This window comes from Trichoplusia ni, chromosome 12 (assembly GCF_003590095.1).
Source record: "Trichoplusia ni isolate ovarian cell line Hi5 chromosome 12, tn1, whole genome shotgun sequence".
Classification (NCBI taxonomy): Eukaryota; Metazoa; Arthropoda; class Insecta; order Lepidoptera; family Noctuidae; genus Trichoplusia; species Trichoplusia ni.
This window is the reverse complement of record NC_039489.1, coordinates 5,831,821-5,846,942: the sequence shown is the minus strand read 5'-3', so window position 1 is coordinate 5,846,942 and position 15,122 is coordinate 5,831,821. Positions and strand designations below refer to the sequence as shown.

The 15,122-nt window shown below is 35.2% G+C and overlaps 2 protein-coding genes across 2 annotated transcripts; both read left to right on the top strand.

Moving 5' to 3' along the window:
- Window positions 1-2,363: 2,363 nt before the first annotated feature.
- LOC113499345 (WD repeat-containing protein 48 homolog) lies at window positions 2,364-7,312 on the top strand. The gene is made up of 4 exons (XM_026879792.1): window positions 2,364-3,990; window positions 4,983-5,147; window positions 5,609-5,788; window positions 6,333-7,312. Exons 1-4 carry the CDS (start codon window positions 2,485-2,487, stop codon window positions 6,426-6,428), a joined length of 1,947 nt encoding a protein of 648 aa, XP_026735593.1. The 5' UTR covers window positions 2,364-2,484; the 3' UTR covers window positions 6,429-7,312.
- Window positions 7,313-11,125: 3,813 nt separating this feature from the next.
- On the top strand, window positions 11,126-15,096 carry LOC113499162 (elongation factor Tu-like). The gene is made up of 6 exons (XM_026879512.1): window positions 11,126-11,505; window positions 11,952-12,205; window positions 12,584-12,707; window positions 13,331-13,581; window positions 14,198-14,426; window positions 14,850-15,096. The coding sequence occupies exons 1-6, from the start codon at window positions 11,196-11,198 to the stop codon at window positions 15,053-15,055; spliced, it is 1,374 nt and encodes a 457-aa protein (XP_026735313.1). The 5' UTR covers window positions 11,126-11,195; the 3' UTR covers window positions 15,056-15,096.
- Window positions 15,097-15,122: the final 26 nt, after the last annotated feature.

Below are 15,122 nucleotides of genomic sequence, written 5' to 3'. Positions count from 1 at the left end.
ATATTTAAATTTCAATTTTATGCTCTACTAACTGTTCTCATAAAGCTTAATCCAATGCAACTACTATTCGATAGCCATTCTTTCCTCTTAGTTTGCACCTTAGTGCAACATCAAATTCAAAATCGGCAGGCGTTAAACGTTAAATTACAGAAAAATTCACTCTACTAGCACGATTCCAAAACGTCATTCTTTAAAAATTATACGTTATGTTAGAAATAAAAATTGCGTCTGTAATATGAATATTTTCACTCTACGACGCTACTGTGAACACTGCACCCTAATCCGAACATTATTAATTGCATTAGCTCAGCTTTTACGCCGAGCCACCGTTTTCAGTTTAAGTAGTAATAGTTCGGAAAAGCGTCTGCAGTTTATATACGAAGAACGGATGTGGAACTCATGTGTTTGGCTAATGTATTCCATATGTGTAAGTTTATATTCGGAAATTTAGTTGTGGAGATTAGGTATTATATTTGTGTTCAAATTCGTACACTTAGGTCGTCTTAGGTACATTTCGACAGAAGTAATGTTAGGGACTCATACTCATACCTAACATTAAATCGACTTTGTACAATTCTTGTTCTTTCGAAATTATAGTAAAATGGGTTAAATAGGACTGTGTTACCTTCAGTCTTTTTGCTTTTGAAAAAAGCCTTTTTATAATTATGTAACCCCTGACGCAAAAAGAGTGGTTTTATATGTTTGTCTTTCTCTCTCTGGAATAATGACTCACGAACGGATTGACCGATTCTAATTTTTTCCTTTTTTTTATATTTGCAAGTGTCCTGATTCTTAAAAATTGTGGGGAATGGTAACCAAATGTCTGAAAATATTAATATTGATGACTTTATGACTCTTTTTATCACCATGTGGAAAATCGTTTTTTTTTTATGTTTCACCATTTCAAAGCCAATTCTTATATCCATTATCTGCTATTCAGTTCTAAATATTCATCAAGAAACAGACACGTTTAAAATAATTAATTCCTGTTCACACAAATATTTTCCCCACAGACCTACCATCTCTTAAAGTAAGCCAGCTGCAGTTGTGTAAGCAAGACAACACACATCGTTGTAGAGCGGCGTTTCGCTTACACGCCGACAAAACTTTCCCTAAAGATTGGTTGTTGGACAATTCAACACGTTTTCATAGCACAAACGTTTCTGAGAAGACAGTAGTTGATCAAATGTGGCATTAAAGGATATATATAACCTCCTTAGTATTTGGGTACTTGTAGTACAGATACACACTGACTTGAATTTAGAGAAAAGGTAAATACCGGGAAATAGGTACCTATAGGTATTATTTTGCGTGGATTATTGAACTTAGTGAAATAAATAGAGAGATAAAATAAGTAGTTTTAAAGACATTCAAAATAAAACGTTCCCCTTAAATGATTTAACTCATTTACGCATCAATATGCGTTATTTTTTGTCTCAAACCTAGTTTTATCAACGACATTGACTCAATTCAACGTGTTTACAAAAGTATTATCAGAATCATGAGATATAATTACATCAGTGCATTTTTACAAATAACTTTATTTTGTGTAATAATTTCGTGCAGCGATTTATACCTCGGCCATAATTTCAAAGCTAGGATGACTTATAAAGAAGTAAAAAAACATGGATTGTTTTTTTTTAAACGCAAGGAGGTTGTGAATCTTGTTTATCCAGAAGGGACCAATATAACGGGTATTGCGTGCATTGACCTTGATCCCGATAAACGAGGAATAGTGTCTATCACTGAAGGAGGTTTATACTCTAGTTATGTTAGAATCAATTTGGAAAGCGAGAGAAGTGTCGGACTCAGATACGTTATTGAAGTGTATCAGTAAAACTGTCCAAACCTAGTGAACATTTGATTTCCTTCTTATCTTATAAGTCTTAGTAAGCTACGCATGCAGTTAGTTCCAGATGATAATTCGCATAGTGACTAATGGTACGTTACGATATTAGATCTTCTAAATTGATTAATCTCCCTATCTACTAGAAGATAAGGAGGTACCTTGAACTGATTTTACTTTTTCTTGGCAGGTACACAGAATTTCTTATCAATAAAATAAAAATATTTCATTTTTGATTCCTATTTGTATTGCTCAAATGCTCATGTTGCCTTAATTAACTACATAGTTTAGCTTGTGTAATGAGCTTACACTTGCTATACTTTTACGTTCATTTATTACTTAAGTTTTATCAAACGCATATGGATTAAGTAAGGCACAACCAAGGAACTTATAAACAAATGTCTATTATTATGTAAGGATCGGCGATTTTTTTATCCTTATGACGGAACGCAAGATTCTATAAGAGATTCGATTGGTTCGAGCTTAGAGAAATCAACCAATCACAGTACAACAGCCATTTTCCTTTATCTGTCAAAAGCAAATGTCAAACAATTCCGAAACAAATCTCAGGATATTCGCGACGATTCCAACAAAAGTGTAAAAAAATATAAATTAATTTCACTTTAAAATGTCGGAAAATGGGCACGATGCGTAAGAAAACTCAAGTGTCTTTCGTGATTAGGGACGAGGAGGAAAGGCGGCATAAAAATGGTGTTAGTTCGTTGCAACTGGATCCAATACAGGGCCGATTGTATTCGGCCGGTAGGGATGGGATTATACGAGTGTGGAGTACCGCGACCGGTGTGCAGGACCGGTACATCCAGAGCATGGAGCACCACACCGACTGGGTGAACGATATCGTGTTGTGTTGCGGCGGCAAGAACTTAATTAGCGCGTCATCCGACACTACTGTGAAAGTGTGGAACGCGCCGAAAGGGTTCTGTATGTCTACTCTACGGACTCATAAGGACTATGTACGTACTCTAGCGTACGCTAAGGATAAGGAACAGGTTGCAAGTGCAGGCTTGGATAGAGCTATCTTTCTCTGGGATGTCAATACTTTGACTGCTTTGACTGCCAGTAACAACACTGTTACTACATCGAGTTTAGTTGGTAACAAGGAGTCTATATACAGTCTGGCTATGAATCCACCTGGCACTATCCTTGTTAGCGGTTCAACAGAAAAAGTCTTGCGAGTTTGGGATCCGAGAAACTGTTCACGGCTCATGAAATTAAAAGGACATGCAGATAATGTTAAGGCATTAGTTGTAAGCAGAGACGGCACTCAGTGTGTGTCAGGCAGCTCAGATGGAACTATCAAACTATGGTCACTATCACAGCAGAGGTGTGTCTCAACTATAAGGGTCCATTCTGAAGCAGTTTGGGCTTTGTTAGCTACCGAAAACTTTAGTCACATTATTTCTGGAGGACGAGATAGGCTAGTCATTATCACGGAACTACGTAACCCTGATAACTTTATAGTGGTATGTGAAGAAACAGCACCAATACTTAAACTTTGCTTCACCGCAGACCAAACAGGAGTTTGGGTGTCCACATCAGAGTCCGATATACGTTGCTGGAAACTGCCTCCACTAAACTCCTTAGAAATGTATAACCAAAACAATTATAATACGAATAATGTGTACCAAACACAACCCCTGCACAACATTCCTGGAGGCCCCGCTATCAAACACTACACAGTATTGAATGACAAAAGACATGTGGTAACAAAAGATACCGCAAACAACGTAGCTTTATACGACGTCTTAAAAGCTTCTAAATTAGAAGATTTAGGTGAAGTTGATTATGAAGAAGAAGTAAAGAAACGATTTAAGATGGTCTACGTACCTAATTGGTTCAATGTAGATTTAAAGACTGGAATGTTGACAATACATTTGGGGCAAGACGAAACTGACTGTTTAAGCGCTTGGGTAAGCGCAAAAGAAGCTGGTTTGACTACAGAGAATGATCAGAAGGTTAACTTTGGTGCGTTGTTGCTGCAAGCGCTGTTGGATCATTGGAATCATCCGAATAGGGTGAATGAAGCAGGGCAAAGAGTGATTGGGAACAGTTACTTCAGTGTGCCGTTGCATACGCCTCTTATTTTCAGCGAAGTCGGTGGAAGAACACTCTATAGATTACAGGTAGGATGAAACTTATAATTTAAAAACCCAAACAGTAAAAAGTTATCCTACAACTTTTCAATGGCTCTACTAATTTTTATAAAACTCTCTAAGAATACTAATATTTTTACCTTAAATACAAAACCAACTTTAATCCTTAAAATCACTCAATTCGTTTGCGAGCTATGATGCCACAAACAGATAGACAGACACATCAATCATAACTTATAACACTTCTCTTTTTGCTTTCTGGTTCAAAAAACAGTAATTCACATTTAAACAAGCATGCACACACCTTCGTTACATATTAGCCATTTTAATAATTCATATATTCAGTTTCCTTGGTTAGAACATTCCTTGGTTATAATGCTAATTTTCTAATTGGATAATACACGATACTAGTCTTATATCGGGTTGTGTTTGACACAAATGCTGTGTATTTTGGAATATATTTATATTCTGTTAATAAACCGAGCCGATAATGCGTAACTAAGGTTCTAGTTTTAAGCCCTGTTAAAAGGATATTCATCTTAACTCACTACGCACATAATTGTGTACAACGTGTCGCAGGTTCGATCCCCGTGTGATCCAGAAATGCTTGTCGAAATCTAAGTAGGTAGATTTAGATTTAAAGTGTTTAAAAAATATATTAGTAAACCACGAACAAACACGAGGATTTAAATGCCTAGCGAATAGTGCGGAAGTATTTATTCAAAATGGTGTGTTTCGGATCTCTCGAACAAATCTAAATAAAACTTAATTACATTTTTTGTAAAATAGAAATTAATAACTAATAAAAAATAATTTTGTAAATACGTATAAAAATGTCTGGGAAGAGTATTTATTAATAAAATCTTTTTACCCACGCGTTCCTTTGCGAAATGGTTTACCCGCCCATAAAAAGTTATCACTTCAAAAAAAAATTGACTACTATTCAAATGCCAACTATACGTTTGCTTCTTATACGTCTTCCAACCTGATCATTACCAACACAATCATGCTAACTGTTCCAGGTTGGTGATGCTGGCGGTGAGACGGAAGGCAACCTCCTCGTGGAGACCGTACCGTCGTGGGTGGTAGACGTTGCTATCGAGATGGCAGCACCGAAGCTTAATAAACTGCCCTTCTATTTACTGCCCCACTCCAGCTGCCAAAGTAAACAGGATCGACAGAAAAAGGTATACATATGATTGTAAAGTTTTTCAAGTAAGCGTTAATAATAGATCTTGATACACGGCTACCACAGAATCACATAATGTAGTGAGGAATCATAGGTGAGAAGAAGTCAGTCGTAACAAAGTGCTGAACGTGTTTCGGAGGGTATCACACTATGTTGCTATTTTTTTTAAATGAAAGGCAGCATACTAGTCTGAAGTTTGTTTGAAAGATTCTTTTACAGAGCCAATGCTATTGTGTATGTACTTTACTGGATAATTTAAGAGCCTACCACCACGATTTGAATATAATTATGGTTGTGGAAGCCTGAAAGCGCAACTCACGGCAAGAGCGACATCTTTTTTCCACACCCTCAAACATATTAATTTAAGAAGATAGGCTCTCGAGATGACTTACCCACGAACTAATGACTCAGCATCACCAATCCTTCAATCATTTTAATCTATACTAAAAAAATCAACAGGACCGCCTCGTAGCCAACGACTTCATCCAATGCCGTAAAGTAGCCGAGCACGTTGTTGAGAAGATAGTCGGCGGCGGCGATGTGAACGGAGCCAGTGCAGGCAGCGGCCGCGCCAGCGCCAACGAGGACAGCGGGAACGACGCGCCCGAGGAGAGGGTCGAGTTGCTGTGCTGTGATCAGGTGATTGAGTCAACTAGACTAGTCGAAATGCTTGGATGAATGGTTTTCTTTCTAAATTGGTGCGTAATAGTATCAAAAAGGCTTAGACAAAAAGAGTATATAATAAGGAAGAGTGATGTATAAGTTAAGACTGCAGTAAATTTATAAAAATGCTTTTGGTATTATGCTGATGGCTTTATAAATGTAAAATTTTAACTAAATTGATCCAAGTTTTTAAAGACTAAGAAATAACAGACAATAATATTCTCCAGATGATTCATAATTATTTATTTAATAATGGTTTACTTATGTGTTTTTATCGGGATTGCCTGATTAGCTTCGGACTCGACCGGAATCATGAGCCAAAGCGGTCTCGCCGCCCCGCCATTTTTTTTGTGAAATATGAAAACGCCATATTGTTATAGTTTATTTATTGAAAACGATTTTGAGTTCCCCGCAAAACTTAAAAACAATAAGGCGCGGTAGCAATTTCTGGAAAGAGTAGTAAATAATGTAAAAGTAAGTATATGTTTTACCTCTAATAAATCAACATTAATTTTCCCAGGTGCTTGACCCCAACATGGACCTACGGACGGTCCGCCACTTCATCTGGAAGTCCAACGTCGAGTTCACACTACACTATAGGGTCCTAAAACAATGAAACAAACCTAACCTCTACCGGACACAGTTCAGGAAGTACTGTACTTTCCATTGCTTGTATAGATTGTGAAAAAAAAAACAGTGTTCAGTGTTCAAAATTTGACAGTTGAAGTGTCAGTTGTTAAGAAGAAAGAAATTGGATTTATCGGGTAAATAATATATGGCTTCGCTTTAATGTTCAATCTAATTGATAAGACCCTTTTTGGTTGGTTAAAATTGTTATAAGTAATGCAAATATGATAAAGCGACATTTTTTATTATACTTGATACTTATTGGACTACTAACGTGACTTCAGTCACGTCATAAAAATAGTATTTTTAATTAAAAGAAAATATAATTTAACTGTTCACTGTAATTATCTTGTATTATGATTGAAATAGATTGGAACATAAGGAAATCATAGTTGATGTGTAATAAAAACCTTTTTCGTACACAAATAGATTCGAAACCGAGATACTCAGACTAGGATTAAAAGCCTTCAAAACTATATTTATCATAGCTACAGTATTTATATCAACAAAAGCACCTGCACAACGTTTAAACCAGACATTAAAAGGGATTACGAATGGGTATTAAAAGTAAAAAACCCTATTTATTCTTTCAATAAAAAATAATCGACACGTATTTTTGCCTTCTGAGCAATAAAAATTTCAACTTCTACATTTTCTATATATTTGTGTAGTTACCGACACGGATCTTGAGCGCTCGGCGGAAAAAGGGCCAATCAATTGTGCGTACTCGTCGTGCATGCAATTGCAGCAAAGAACAAATTTCAACTTTGACGGGCCTGTGGGTCTAGTGGTTAGTGACCCTGACTGCTATACCGGAGGTCGTGGGTTCGATTTCCACCCGGGACAAATGTTTATGTGATGAGCACGATCATTTGTTCTGTGTCTGGGTGTAATTTATCTATATTATGTATGTATTTAGAAATATATAAGTATGTTTATCAGTTGTCTAGTACTCATAATACAAGCTCTGCTTAGTTTGAGACTAGATGGCGTTTAAAAAAGAAACTCATCCCTCATGTCGGCTATGACGCGATGCGCTGCGGGACACTCACTGCACTTGAGTCCGCGCCGCGCCTCTTCATACCGCTAAAGGGACACAAATAATCAGTTCTGCGTTCTGCAAGGTCAGCGCTCAAGAACCGTGCCGGTAACTATAGATTTGAACAGATTTAAACATTTATAATAGAAATGATACTTAATTAACTAATATTAAAAATTCGCCACTAAATAAACTAATTTAGTCAACATCCCTATTGTTTTGATTCAATTAGAATCAAAACAATAGGGATGTTGACTAAATTATAGACTTGTATGGAGTTTTACTTCTATTCTTGTACTGTATACTTCGTTGTGCGAGCGAGATGGCGCTATGCACAGTGCATAGCGCTGTCCCGCTTCCACGATGGTAATACTGCCTTAAGATATGGTAAGTTAATTGTTTCTGTTTGGTGTTCATGTGTGCACTCAATAATGTATCTATCTGTGATTTCTATACAAAATGAGTTTTATTTTTCATTTTGATAATATACAGTATGTATTTAAAATCTGTCCTATGAATTAAAGGGTTGAAGTATAGCGAAAAATTATAAGTACATACTTGTAACTGTCGCGTATTTGTCCTTCAAGGATGGGACAGTGTTTTAATACATAGTATATATTGTTCTTTTTCTGTCGAGTTATCTAATGTATCTAGCCCGTTTTATATTTAGTGCCCAGAAATTACTTCCCCTAAATCTGCCCAAATAATTAACTATTCAAATTGTATTTATAAATAAAATTGTATGTCTATACATGTATAATAATAATTGAATTCGAAATACTGTCAAAACAAAACAATATTTAGGCATTGGAATAAGGCTCTAGCCTAAGAATAATTCTTTAAAATGAATAGCACTTAACAATACTTAATACTGCCATAAAATTGTATCAATTATTTTAAGGGTGCTTGTGAGCTGTTTTTAATATATTAGGGCTTTTGGTTACAGAGTAATAAATATATGGAGTTGTTTCAATCAGTAGTATATATTTTTTACTTCATATCTAAATTACTTATGGGAATATATCAGTGAGAAATTAGTTTTATTGTCTGATTAACATCATAAGATTGTTCTAGTGTATTAAATATAAATAATTGTATGATGCAAATTACATAATACCTTTATTACAACTGAAAAACTAATATTGACTGCTCCATTCGTTTATTATTCTGTTACTAAAAGACTGCTTAAAATTGACTGTTAATAAAGAATAATGGACATCGAATTAATACGAAAAGCGAAATACTTGAACATAAGTTTTAATTGAAAATAATCTTTGAATTGAATTTGACTATCGCTAGGTTCGACAGATGAACTCTTAATGTAACGCTGTTGTAGTTGCAGAACGAGGCGACGTAGAGGGTCGTATAGCTACGCAGAAAGACGTAGAGCTACGCAAAAATTCGTAGAGCTACGTTCATCGGCGTCTCGCTTTCACAATTGGGTAATTGGCTGAACAAATCCAAGAAGTCAGATAGATTTCCTAGAAATATCAGATACGTATTTTTGAAACGTGTAAACACAACTAGCCTTTGACGTCACTTGTCAGTACACTTTTTACCGACAAGTGACGTTAGTTTAGTAGCCCCCACTTCCAAAAGTTTCGCCATCTTAAATGCGTCCCATATTCGTTTTCTTAATATTCATTTAATAAATAATGCGTATCCAATATTTTTAAGAAGTCTACCTGACGGGCTAATTTGTTTTTTAATCGAATTCCCAATTGCAACAGTCTTACATACTTTATGAAGATGTGGAAGGCATTGGGTCACTTGATAAATTCAGAATCAATATCCATTTAATTTGTAGATAAGTTTCACAATTGACTGTTTTGATATACATCTTCACTAAGCTGTCATCAAGAACGACGCTTAGTAAAGTGTCGCATGTAGGTCTCATGCTGTCTTTGTATCTCTCAAATTGAATGCAAAGACTAATAAACATTTAAAACATCACTTAGCTAAGAGTTATTCTTGTGTAAAGCTGATTGACGATATGCCGTTTTATTCTACAACTTCTCTATATATTCTATTTTAAAGTAATCGAAACAGGTAAAAAAGAATGTATGTATTTTATAAAATACCAACTCATATAAAATGAATAAACGACATATTTCAGTATTGTATTAGATTTTCGAATCTTTATTGTTGTTTGAAATTGCTTTTTACTAGAAGAGACAAAAGGTTGACCAAGACTGAACTATCTTGGTAAATCTTTTTGCCTTTTACAAATAAAAGTTTTTTCCTAGTTTTGATTCCTTCTTAGATAGCGTAAACATTATGAGAGTAATAGTTTAACAAGATATCACGCCAGAGTTTTTTTATGTTACTTGTGTATATCTATCATTTCATAATCAAATGGTTTGGCTTGTAAGATGTTTGTGTTGGTGTAAAAAAAATATTTATTTTCAAAACATTTTCTTCTGTGACCAATGTATCTATTCCTCTTCTTGTTTCCATTCTGGCATTATTTAATCAACACGAACCAATATAAGTTACACCAATGTCTTAAAATAAAACTCTGTATGTAGTTCTAGGTCACAAAACGATAGATAGTCGAAAATTAAGTTTATTCTGTAGTTTTGTTCCAGTCATTTAGTGAATTAGTTTATGTGGGTATAATCACTGAACCAGGGTCCTCAAAAAGTTTGCAAGGAAAAAGTATTGATATGAGCTTCTGAGGTGTGTATGAAGGCTGATCGGCGTTGGTCACGTTGTAGGCGCGAATTCTGTGAATGCGTATATCTTCTTTAACGAAAAATAGGTTGTGGAGATGAAAGTATTTTTGTTTTCACGTTTCGAATTGCCCTTGGATTTGCTCTGAATCTGCGCTAGCATACATTTACCCTAAAGGTAAATGAAAATCGGTTGTGTAACAATCTTAGGCCAAGCTTATATTCAGGGCCCTGGTTTAATGTATTTTAATATCCTTTAAAGATTGAAAACATTTATTCTGTGTTATAATTTTCTCCTATCCTGCAATGGTTTACGTGGACACTCCAGTTAGTATTAAGTCACTTGAACGAACATTTAAAATGGGAAAGTTTGTAGATCCTGAAGTCTACTGTAATGTGACATGCTTGTAATTATATTATTTGAAATAAAGTTGTTAATTTGATTAGCATGTTTAATTGTTTGAATTTTATTTATTTGACTACATAATTAATTCAAATGTTCAAAGCACATTTGTTTAGTCTCAAGTTTTTATCGCGGTAAGTTTAACGCGTCTGGGAAATCGTAGTGTAGGACGTCCTCAGGCACGGTGGAGTCATGATGTGCGCTAGATGGCTTTCGAGTTGGATGCGAACAGCCGATGAAAGATCTCGATGGCGTGCAATGAGCCGAATATAGGCTGATAATGATGAAGAGTTGTTGTTTTTAATGCCTATCATACAGTAAGATAACTTTCATAAATCCTATGATGTCCTATTAATGAGGTCTACTTAACACCATATTTTACCAAATAGACTAAAACAGTAATTAATGAGTATGGCACTTCATAAATGAGCAATATTTTAATCAAGAATAGTCCATACCCTGTGCTTACAATAAAAAGCTACGCTAAGCTTTACCGGAACTTTAGAAACGCTAGTTTTACAATATTTCCGAACGAAATCCAACATTTCATTCTGCTCAACAGCTGTCTTGACCCAACTTGTCAAATAATCAAAATAACCTACAAACTCGATGAAAACCTAAAAATATTTACAAGAAAGAAAAATGATGAGTGGGAGACTTATATTGCGGTCTTTATACTGCAATTTGACAACCAAAACTCCTTTCAAATGTGGCTTGCAGCGTTCAAATAGGTTAAGTTTCAGTGTTATACAAGTTTTTCATAACAACTTTAGTACGAAGGCCGATGTTGAAAATGTTGAGAAGAAGCACTGTAATATCGGGACTATAGGTCACGTAGACCATGGGAAGACGACCTTGACGGCTGCTATCACGAAGGTGTTGTCTAAAGACGGGTTAGCCTCGTATGTGTCTTACGATGAGATTGACCGAGCGCCCGAGGAAAAATCAAGAGGTATCGTTATGTCATGTTTGTTTTGGTCGGAGCTAATATTATTATTTGTATACCTGTAGAATTCTATAACGATCCCCACTGACCGGTTTATGATAACTTGTCTGTTCTGGTCGAGGTTATGAGACTTATCAGTTATGAAGGATTTAAGTAGAGTAAACAAATAAATATATAACTGCATTGTCAAAAACATTTTTCGGAACTTCATTTAACTTTCGAAAAGCCTAATATACAATATGCTCAAAATACATGGTTTTATTATTAGCAGTATCTGTGTTCTTACATTAAATATGCTTTGAGTTATTAACAAAAACATTTTCAGTGTTTTGATTGTTTATGTTTTTATGAGAAATATATGTAAATGGTACTACATTCATTTATCAACTACCATTAGATATAAGTCAATTATATTGCTTATTAATACTAATCAAATATACAACATTTTCCAGGTATAACAATAAACGCAGCGCACATTGGCTACAGTACAAAGCTCCGTCATTATGCACACACAGACTGCCCTGGCCACGCAGACTACGTCCGGAACATGATATCAGGAGCTTCACAAATGGATGCCGCAGTTCTGGTAGTAGCGGCTAACGATGGACCGATGCCACAAACAAGGGAACACTTGCTATTAGCTAAGCAAGTTGGCATACAGTATATATTGGTGTTCATTAATAAGGCTGATTTAGTTGACAATGAGGTTGGTAATAATAAATTGGTTGAAACTGATGATTTTCTTTCAAATATTTTAAGATTTGTGATGACAATATTATTAATTAACACTGTACAAACTATTTAGCTTAGATAAGTTTACACAGACTTTGTGTTTTTTTTATATTTTTGCTTGCTTAATTTAAATTTGATTGCATGTTGAAGTTAGTGAAACTACCCCTACACAAGGATTGATTCCTTAGTGTGGTTGTGTTTAAAAGATCATTGCATATGGTATTACAAACAGTTAGCAGTAACACAGACACAAAAACGCTTATTAATTTTGAGGCTTGTACCATGTCTTTACAAAGTATCTTTCCACATACAACATCCTATTAATTTCCTCAATATTTTTTATTCATTTCAGTTACTGGAACTAGTTGAGATTGAGATGAGAGAACTGTTATCAGACTTTGGCTTTGATGGTAATACAGTGCCTGTGATCTGTGGATCAGCATTGAAGGCGCTGAATGGTGACCAATCTGAATTTGGTAAGATTTACTTACTTCCATTTAGTAGACTTTTAATCACATTTGATTTTCAAAATATGATTATGGTAAAACTGGATGAATAGAGGCTGTTTTGGGGTGGATAGAACCAGTGTTTTTACTAAAATTTGGACGTTTAACAAGACAAAATATAAAGATTATACGAAAATTCTCAAGCATTTCATTAAATAATTGTTTAAGCATTTTTGTGTAAGAAAATATTCATGAAACCCCCAAAAAAATAATAACTTCTATTTACCCCTTGAAACTCTATTCACCCGGGTTTACGGTACATCATTCTGGTACATGCATACCAATAATAACCTCTTAAAACAGAACTTGCAACTTATTATTATATTTTTAAATCCTTCATGTACATTATGGAATGCAATAAATCATGGAGTATTATAAACACGAAAGATTGTTAGTTACGTCGACGTTTGTTAATCTTTCGCGCAAAACTATAGAACTGATGAAATTTGGTAGACAGATAGGTTATAAGCTGGATTAACGCAGGATAGCTGCTATCCCGATTCTATTTCCTCGTGGGGTCATTTTCGATTAGTATCATGCTGGCAACAGTTCAGCTAGTATGTCATAATTGAAACAAAATACTTTCGTTCCAGGTGTCCCATCAATACACAAGCTCCTATCCACAATGGATGAATACGTGCCCCCTATAGTCCGCGACTTAAAGTCGCCATTTTTGATGCCCATAGACAATGCGTTCACTGTCCCTGGAAGGGGAACTGTAGTGGTTGGTACAATTAAAAGGGGGATCATGAAGAAAAATGACGATGCCGAGCTATTGGGATTCGGGAATAATGTTAAGACAACTATTTCTGATGTGCAGATATTCAAAGAGAGTGTGCCCGAGGTATGTTATTCATTCAGTAGATACATATACATGTAAAGTACTTTGAAAATCAGTTTGATTTAAATTCCACTCTTAGCTGAGATATTCTTTTTATAATACAATATTCTAAAATCAGTCATAGTTTAAACAGCTCTTATATGTATGGTTGTAAATTAATAAGTTGTTTAAGAAGCCAATGACGACCTCCGTGGTCGAGTGGCGTACGCACCGGTTTCAAGGTGTCGCTAGCTCTGAGGTCCCGGGTTCGATCCCCGGTCGGGTCAATGTAAAAATTTATATTTGAACATTGTCTCGGGTCTGGGTGTTTGTGGTACCTTCGTTGTATCTGAATTCCATAACACAAGTGCTTTAGCAACTTATTTTGGGTTCAGAACAATGTGATGTTGTCCGCATTTATTATTTTTATTTTATTTTTTAATGGACTAAAAGCGTTGGTCCACCAGTACAATTTTGATGTTTACAAAAAAAAAAACAGAGTTTGTATCACCTATTTTTATAAAACGAAAACTTTAGAGGCGTTATTAAAAGTATGAACAAGATTTGTTTAAATACATTGTATAATGCAAATTATTTCATTAAAATGTTTGTAACTAAAAGCTCTTTCATAATATTTTAGGCCTTAGCCGGTGACAATGTAGGCGTCTTGCTGCGCGGTATGAAGATGAAATCAGTTGAAACCGGCATGTTGTTGACGGCAGCTAAAAGTTGCTGCCTCAGTAATCATTATAAAGCTAAGATTTATTTCTTGACGAGGAACGAAGGTGGGAGGCGAAAACCTGTGTTCTCGAAGTATTCACAGCAAATGTTTAGTGGGACGTGGAATATTGCGTGTAGGATCGATTTGGGTAAGTAGAGAAAGAAGAAGTTGTAAAAAATATATAGCTAGCTGAAAATGTTGTTGAAATACTAACTCTTTGGTTTTATTTTAAAAAAACGGGATAATTCTTAAAAAGTTAAAGAATTTAATGTGACCGATATTAAAAGCTTATCAAAACCGTAGACGTCTACGTAAAAAATATTAACAATGCAATGTGCCCCACAAATAGAAGTTGGTGCTCTTTTTTATTTATTTCTATGCGGAAACACCAATTGGACATTATTGCCAGCCCATTTGATATTTTGGTAAGGCTACCTTAGCTAGAATATTAAAAAACCATAAGCTTTTCATAAGACATTATTTACTTAGCTTGTATATACTCCTTAAGACCTAAGACCTCTTAGCATTATGTTTTGAACTGAATTAAACTAAATCCTTTTTTCTTTGCCAGACCCATCAATGCACATGATGATGCCTGGAGATCACGGCGAGGTCTACCTCACGCTACTCGAAGATATGGTAATGACACATGGACAGCCTTTCACAATAAGAGAGAACAACGTTACCGTGGCAACCGGAATCATAACAGATATACTTACTTCTATAACTGTACCTAAAGGGAAGTTGGGAAAAGTTGACTTGAAGTTAGACGATTAGGTTATTGTGGATAAATCTTAATAAATTGTATTATAGTGTTACATTGTTTTTTATTTATTTGTTTATG

Coding starts and splice junctions, on each gene's coding strand:
- LOC113499345 (XM_026879792.1), top strand. CDS start 2,485: ATGGGCACGATGCGTAAGAAAACTCAAGTGTCTTTCGTGATTAGGGAC. Junction 5,148..5,608: donor AACAGGATCGACAGAAAAAG/GTATACATATGA, acceptor AAAAATCAACAG/GACCGCCTCGTAGCCAACGA. Junction 5,789..6,332: donor AGTTGCTGTGCTGTGATCAG/GTGATTGAGTCA, acceptor TAATTTTCCCAG/GTGCTTGACCCCAACATGGA.
- LOC113499162 (XM_026879512.1), top strand. CDS start 11,196: ATGATGAGTGGGAGACTTATATTGCGGTCTTTATACTGCAATTTGACA. Junction 12,206..12,583: donor CTGATTTAGTTGACAATGAG/GTTGGTAATAAT, acceptor TATTCATTTCAG/TTACTGGAACTAGTTGAGAT. Junction 12,708..13,330: donor TGGTGACCAATCTGAATTTG/GTAAGATTTACT, acceptor CTTTCGTTCCAG/GTGTCCCATCAATACACAAG.